The sequence below is a fragment of the Anomalospiza imberbis genome, chromosome 19 (genome assembly GCF_031753505.1).
Source record: "Anomalospiza imberbis isolate Cuckoo-Finch-1a 21T00152 chromosome 19, ASM3175350v1, whole genome shotgun sequence".
NCBI classification, from domain to species: Eukaryota; Metazoa; Chordata; class Aves; order Passeriformes; family Viduidae; genus Anomalospiza; species Anomalospiza imberbis.
The window spans coordinates 4,659,702-4,667,573 of record NC_089699.1 but is presented as its reverse complement, the minus strand read 5'-3'; the positions used below and the strand labels follow the sequence as shown (position 1 = coordinate 4,667,573).

The following is a 7,872-nucleotide window of genomic DNA, read 5'->3' as shown; positions in this document are numbered from 1 at the left end:
ACAGGAGACCACAAGCCTGGCCAAAGGGCTACAAAAGGGCCTTGCCTTCCCTCTGGACCCACTCTGGAAGATAAGGGGGTCGTGCTGCTCCTCAAAGCTTGTTTGATCTACTAATGTTCGATCTACTTAAGTTTGGTCTACTAAATCTGAGCAGCAAAGTAACAGAAAGATACACAATAATTGAATTGCAAACTGAGTTGGGTTAGAGGGGACATAAAAGATCATCCAGTGCCACCCCTGCCATGGCAGGGACACCTCCCTCTGTCCCAGGCTGCTCCCAGCCCTGTCCAGCCTGGCCTTGGGCACTGCCAGGGATCTGGGGCAGCCACAGCTGCTCTGGGCACCCTGTGCCAGGGCCTGCCCACCCTCCCAGGGAAGGATTTCTTCCCACTATCCCTCTAAACCCAGTTCCTCTGTGTGAAGCCATTCCCTGTGTCCTTGTAAAGAGTCTCTCTCCACCTTTCCTGTTGGCTCCACTCCGGCACTGAAAGGCCCCAGTCAGCTCATCCTGAAGACTTTTTTTTTTTTTTTTTTCCAGGCTGGGCAATCCCAATGTGCCAAAGAAGGAAAACAGACCTTGGGGCTTGGTGAGTGGGTGGTGGGACACACAAGGCAGCAGTGGGAAGCACTGCGAAATATGAAATTTTACGTTTCCTTCACAAAAGAGAAGGAAAAAAATCCCTGCCACGTTTCCCAGCTGGACAGAGTGGTAAGGAAACCCAGGTTCAGAGCTGGCAGAAATGAAAATGCAGTTTGACCCCTCTGCCGTGGCAGTGGGGGCTGCTCAGCCAGACCCACCCTGACCTCCTTACAGCTTTCACATCCTGGAAGGGTGATGGGGAAAATCCTGTGTGTGCTCCACTGCCAAGGGCAAAAGCAAAGCCCTTGTGGAAGCCTCACCACCGTGGGACATTCCACAGGCTCCAACTTTGCAATTCAAGGCTTTCTACATGGAGACAATGTCATGGTTTATGGAGGCAAACTTAAGGAAGGGCAACTTTAAAATAAAATCTACTAGGCTTGTGAGACAAAATTGTACAGCAAGTGGTAATGTCTCTCTGCTCCCCCTGCTTTTTCCTGGCAAGATGATGAAATGCAGTAAATAAATACATAAAAATAATGAGTCTTCCAGACCTTGCAGCATTCATTTTAATAGATGCTATTTAACTACACACAGAATCACAGGTATCTACCTTTCAAACGCTGGTTACAAAGATTGGGAAGGCTGCCAAGAAAATGGCTTTTATTTCCCCCCAATAGATATCAAAAAGAAACAATTTATATGTTGAAATTGCCTTTATTTTTTAATCCATAAATAGTTGTTACTGACAAAAGTGGAAAAATCCTTAAGACTCTAAATTTTACTAAACTGATAATATTTTTTGTTTACAGTACATACAGAATGTGCTTTTACAGGTAAGTATAACAACAAGAATAATACAGAGAAAAACAGTCAAATACTGCTTATCTTGAAGCTTGTTTAATGGTTAACCAAGAGTCTGTGCAAAGTTACAGATACAAATGTACTTCCTCTTCAGTACTACTGTATAATAAACATGGAATCCATAAACTGGGCTAAAGCACAAAAGTATCCAGTTAACCCCTCTTAGGAAATATTGTCCCCCAAACTAAAAATATTACAGTAAGAAGTGTCTTTCGCAGAGCCAAGAAATTCTTGCTACAAAAATGTCTCAGGGGTTTGTGGGCGGGCGGGAGCGGCGGCGGAGCAGAGGGTCAGGGGGAGAAGCTCCTCGCAGCAGCGGGGTGGGATGGAGACCTCCCGGGATGGGGAGAGACCTCCCGGGATGGGAGAGACCTCCCGGGATGAGGAGAGATCTCCCGGGATGGGAGAGACCTCTCGGGATGGGGAGAGATCTCCAGGGATGGGAGAGACTTCCAGGGATGGGGAGAGATCTCCTGGGATGGGGACAGACCTCCTGGGATGGGGAGAGACCTCGCAGGATGGGGAGAGACCTCCTGGGATCGGGAGAGACCTCCCAGGATGGAGAGAGACTTCCAGGGATGGGGAGAGACCTCCAGAGATGGAGAGAGATCTCCTGTTATAGGGAGAGACCTCCCAAGATGGGGAGAGATCTTCAGGGACAGAGGGAGACCTCCAGGGATGGAGATCTCTTGGCATGGAGAGAGATCTCCTGGGATGGAAACCTCCTGGGATGGAGAGAGACCTCCCAGAATGGAGAGATGGAGATCTTCCGGGATGGAGAGCTCCAAGGATGGAGATCTCCTGGGATAGAGAGAGACCTCCTGGCATGGAGACCTCTCAGGATGGAGACCTCCTGCCATGGAGACCTCCTGGACATGGTGTGGCCACGGTGGAAACCTGGGGTGCTGGGAGCAGAGATCTCTTTCAGATTAACACCGACATGCTCGGACTGCCCCATTCAACTCTCCCCTCGCCCTTGGGTTGGGAATGCCAGCCCTTTTCCCAGCTAGGATTTGGGCTCGGGGAGGGCACCTCTCTCTCACCACGGAGAGAGCTGGGAATGATCCCTTCTCCCACCTGCCTGTGGACACACAGCACAGAAGTGGCTGTTCCCCAAGGAGCAGCCCCAACACGGGCTTATTTCTAACAACACTTGCTAGGAAAATATTTAAGCCCCTTTCTCACACATTTCCCTTCTTTCACTCAGCTGAAACACACCTGAACACGAAATGTATTTGTGCTAAAGGTACTTCAGCAGAGCCCCTCCTTCCAGATTAAATCTGGAAACTAAACTAACTTAACTTCAGTAAATCTGAAACTAAACTAATACAAGCTATTTCTCCATGAGCTGAAGATGGCAAATTGATCACAAATAGAACACGTATCTCAAACACAATTAAAATTACCCTTTTCCATGGCGATTTTTTTTGTGGTGGTGGAAGAAAATAAGGATGTCTTCCCAGCTACCAGGAGCTACAAAAACCTGATGCCAAGCTCCTGCAGATGCCTGGTGGGAATGCTTCTGACAGAACAGAAATGTGCATGTGGGAAGCTCAGGTTCCTGGGAGCAGCTTTGTAGCCAGCCAGGCTCAGCAGACAGAAATTAAATCCAGGCCAGGGAAGGAGGGCTTACTCCTGGACAACTGTATCTGTTTCTTCCCACCCACCCCCATCCCCAAGTAACAGATCATCATTTATAAAAGGAACATTAAAACATTGAAAAATATTTCTTTTTTTTTTTTTCCTTAAAACACGATTCACTGGCATTAGAAGGCTTTTTATGACAAAGTTTCTGTTCCATGTGGTGCTGTGTGTGGTTCATTAAAAATAGTTTTCCACATTTCAAAGAATGATTCAACACAGTTTGGAAGCTTCGGTTGGTACAGGGGCAGTCAGAACGTGTTGATTGCATTTTACAGTATGTATGTGTATATATATATTTATATCTATATACACATACACAGAGAATTGTATAAAACCCAGTGCAGCCATCCAGGACATGTTGCTGCTCAGGGAATGCAAATAATTATCAGCTTGTAGGAAATACTATAAACTTTTCTACATCCCCTTCCCCCAGTCCCTGCACATGCACTCTGGGAACTGGACACTCCCCAGGTGTTTGTTTGCACCTGGGGGTGGAGAAAATACAGATCAATTCTTCAGAGTATATGAGATTAATCAAGGCAGGTTATATTTTACTGTACAGAGGAATGTGGCTGCTTCCCGCTTTTCTCCTGAGTGCAGGATGTTGTGGTGACTCAGACATGAGGAGAAGGAAGCAGGAAGGTCCCAGTGCAGGGAACAGCATCCCTTGGAGCTGCAGCCTGCCAGGACCCTGACCAGGAGGAGAGCAGTGGGAATCTGGGCAATCCCACCCCAGCACTCTCCTTCTGGGCAGAGTGGACTGTGGCACATCACACACCGTGCATCAGGACAATGACAAACAAGATTAACAAAAACACTTTGCTGCTCTACAGTTTCTGTTGTGAGAGGGTCTCAAAGCACTTCACAGACCTTGTGGTCTGATCCCTCCACAGAACTGGAAATTCCCTTTGTCATCACATGAGGACCATGGGGAACTGAAGTGCTGGGGACCAGGCTGTGGGTCATGACACTCGGTCCCAGACCAAGTGTTCTTTCAGAGACAAATTCTCAGAATTCTCAGGAATAAGGGAGAAAAATGACCTAAGGACACCTGTGTGTGCTGAAATGCCACTGCCCCATCCATCAACCCCTCCCAGCACACAGAGAGAGCTGTGGGAACACATGGTGCCCAGGTGGTATCCAGGGCACAGTTCCTTCCCAAGGAAATTTGCTGAAAATTTTCTGTGGTGGTGGCAGAGTCCCTGAAGAGATTTGGCCTAAAAAGGCTCCCTGTGGGACACATCTGCTTTAAACAGTTGAGTGGGTGGAAAAAAGACAAAGAAATGAGGCTGAGATTTCTCTGGAGGATTCTTGCCCAGGTAAGACACGTCAGCAGAGGGCCTGTGATATTTGTTAGCCACAACAGTAGAAGACTCAGAGGTCAAATGGCCAAGCTCAGCATCGGCACAGGCTACTTGAATGAAAAATTTCCAAATTTGCATCTGGTCCAGCAACTTCTTAGTTCACAAATGGAACATTTAGATGAGGACTAGAGCTTGAGACACACAGCTATGGACATGGAGAGAGAGGAGTGTTCACCTACCCACAGCCTCCCACCATCACCTCTTCTCCAACTCTGCCACCACAGCTCCTGGAGACTCTACAGTGAACTCTGCTCTGCCACAGTGTTCAGATCTCCTTGTCTTTCTTGGGCCAAGAGAGAGTGGAAGAGCCCCAGAACCTCAGCAGCGGCTGCCTCCCCATCAGCCAGGAGAGTTTCTCTTCTCTTCACACGAGTCCCACCTCTGGCCTGTGGGAAGGTCAGCAGGGTAATGCTTTCACAGGGATTGTCTTCTGGGAGGAAAAATCCAGGGACTGAGCCGAGGAGCTTGGAGGTAGTCAGGGGAGAGTAGTGTCCATCAAGGGAGGGGGCAGGAGACGAGGTGTGAGCCTGTGAGCCTGTTCTCTCTCATGCTTCCCGTGCCATGGACTGCCACCCTGATCCACAGACAGTTCTGGTTGTTGCCCAGAGTGATTTTGCCCAAGGCTGCAGGATCTGACCCTGGAGACTGTTATTTATTTATTTATTCCCTCCCAGCTCAGTTTCCGTCAAACAAAGCCCCAGTAACCTCTCACTGATGGAGTCCTTCTCAACACAGGCTCCATCAGATGGGGCAGGATAAAGCTCTGGAAATAGGACCAGCTCCAGGACAGCCTGGGAAAGAGAAAGGCCACCTGGACAACCCACTGAGGCCCACCTGTACGTCCCACTGGGGTAAGGACATGCTCCTCCTGCCTACCATGCACCAGACAAACCTGGTGCTGCACCAAAGCCTCCACAGGAGACTCACGCCCTACAATCATTGTTTGCTACAGGACTTGACACAGTTGGGCTGGCAATGTCATTAAGGCCAGGAGGTGGGAGGTATTTGAGGGGAGGGAGGAGGGCAGAACAAAGTTCAGGGATGCCCAATGATGAATCATGTAGGAAAAGAGTCGGCGAGGGGACGTGGGACATGAAGAGAAGTGCAAGGGACGTGCTCACAGCCTGAAGTCAGTCGTCATCTCAGCCCGAGGAGGGAGTGTGCCTGCCCTGACCCACGGGGTATGTGCATGAGCTGGGGCCTCAAGGGCATACCGGGGACAGTGTCCAGCACCCACAGCTCCAGCACCAGCCCTGGCTGGCCTTCAAACCCTCTGAGACCTTTTTCTGGCCGCAGAAGTGTGTTCCGGTGGGAATCGGTTCTACAGAATTTGATAGGAACACAAATCAAAGAGTTAAAAAAAAAAAAAGAAAAGAAAATCCAAACCCAAATCTAACAAAAAAACCAAAGCAAAGCCCAATCTGTCTGGAAAGCCAAAGGTAAAACCCTCACAAATTCTGGACCCACGAGTCTATGTTTTAAAGATTTTACAAATATACAGTATCTAATTAGCGTTATATCAGATATACAACATGCCCATTAATTATAATTATGCTGGATATATAATTTATATGCATGAAATGTAACTGTCTTCATGGTTAGGATTGGGACTCAGTGGAATTGGAATTTGGAAGGTTTTCTTGGGAGGCCATTGCAGGGAGAGAAAACCACGGAAAGTTACCGACCTGCTTTTCGGTAAACAGACACCCTCAGCCTTGTGCCTCTGCAAAGGGCTGGACAAAGATTTGCTACATATGGAGTTCTAGGCTGTAAATGGGAGGAGAAAACGTTCAGAAACAGGGGAACTGGGCCATGGAAAATGCTATCAGGAAAATAAACTTCTGGGGAGAAATCCAGGCTGGGTGACAGGCGTGGCAGCCTTGCCTCGCGGGGGTCTCGGTGGGGTCGGGGCCTCCCCCAGCACAGGTCAGCAGTGTGGAGCTGAACGGATTCTGGTGCTTTAGGTTCAGCAGTGGCAAGAAGCTGGAGGAAGAGAAACCCTCTTCCTCTTTTCTATTTACATGTTGGAGACACCAAGCTACTAGAATGAGTGGAGAAAAGGGTCTAACAAGCATTTCAGCATATTTGTGCTTATTGAACACATCAACCCCACTACTTCCTACACTGAGAGAGCAGGCGATTTGTAGGCACTAGTATGTTTTTACCTTATGAGTATATTTAATATAAACTAAAACTTTATTTCTCAGCCAGACTATTCTTGTCCCTAGATCTGCCAGTCCCATGGGAAAGTCTGCCCTTGAATTTGCTCCAAGGGTGACAAAGAACAGATGTGTGGGTGCTGACGGGTGTCGAGCAGCCTGGGGGTGACCCCAGCAGCCAGAACTTCCCTACTTGCTACAGAAAGGCCAAACATGAGGACCAAGAACGAGGCCCCTTCCTGCCAGGATGGGGGAGCTGCATTTCCTCCTCCCTGTCTCAGGCTGCTTCTCCTTGGAGCAACTGAAAAGTCCTGAATTCATGGAAACTATGGGATAATGCAGGTGAGCCCTTGGAAGGAGCCATTGATTACTATGGCTTTCTTTGACAGAAACTGATGCACATCAGGAAATTTCCTCCGTTATCCCTCACTAGTGTCTGACTGCTGCTTCAGTTCTTCCTGTGTCACTGATGAAGGGGTGGCTTTAAAAACAACGTGGGTGGGACTGTCAGAGAAGTCTTTGCAGACACTGAGTTAGTAGAGGTTATCTTGGCCTATAAGGCCACTGCAGAACGGGGTGCTGTGGCCACCCCAGTCCTTAAGGAGTATCTACAATGCACTGGGTCGTGTCAAACAGTCACCTCTGTTTTGCTGGCGGTGCGGTAGTGGTGGTGGTGCCCAGGGATGTAATGCAGCTGCTCCACCGTGTTGTGCCGGCGCGAGGCGAACGCTTGGCGCTTGGCCGAGGTCGGGTTCATACTCAAGGTATTGTACAAGTTATTTGAGGCACTGGGATGGGAGTGCATTTTTGACATCCTGTAGCGATCCAAGACCGGTGTTGACACAAAGACATCCGTGTGTGACAATGCCCTCGACATGGACTGCTCGGGGTAGCCCGACCGCTCCGGGGACAGCAGTGGGTCCTGGGAGTGCAGGCGCTCTGCGGACAGCAGCTGCTCGTCAGAGAGAATCCGTTCGTAGGACATGCTGAACTCTTCGGGCATGATCCTCTCAGGGGACAGCACTCTGTCCTGGGACATGGCCCTGATGGGACGGCGGGGCCTGTCCCGGTGGTTGCTCTGCTGGGACATTTTGATGACATTGATGGGCAGCGTGCCCCGGGCTGCCAGGTCGGGCAGGTGTCTCCTCCTCATGTAGTACTCATCAGCCTCTTTGTCAGCTGTGGGGAGGGAAAGGGAGAGGTTGGAAAGGTCAGAGTGCTGTCCCAGGCCCTGGAGCTGCCTCCTGGTGACACCTGAGGG

General features: G+C 49.4%; 1 protein-coding gene and 1 long non-coding RNA gene across 4 annotated transcripts in view; both read right to left on the bottom strand.

The window, feature by feature from the left end:
* Nucleotides 1–1,131: 1,131 nt before the first annotated feature.
* Nucleotides 1,132–2,145, bottom strand: LOC137485312 (uncharacterized). 2 transcript variants are annotated; one of them, XR_011005265.1, is made up of 3 exons: nt 2,115–2,145; nt 1,856–2,054; nt 1,132–1,797 (listed from the first exon to the last, which is right to left on the bottom strand). It is a non-coding gene; the product is annotated as an uncharacterized lncRNA (long non-coding RNA). The 2 variants fall into 2 exon arrangements; XR_011005264.1 differs by lacking the exon at nt 2,115–2,145 and having other exon boundaries at nt 1,856–2,107.
* A 992-nt stretch (nt 2,146–3,137) lies between these two features.
* Nucleotides 3,138–7,872, bottom strand: part of SHISA6 (shisa family member 6) — a 159,076-nt gene continuing 154,341 nt past the window's right edge. For both annotated transcript variants that reach the window (XM_068209282.1, XM_068209283.1), the window contains one exon: nt 3,138–7,790. In XM_068209282.1, the coding sequence (XP_068065383.1) occupies nt 7,240–7,790 (551 nt within the window). In that variant the 3' untranslated portion in view covers nt 3,138–7,239. The remainder of the gene's footprint in view (nt 7,791–7,872) is intronic.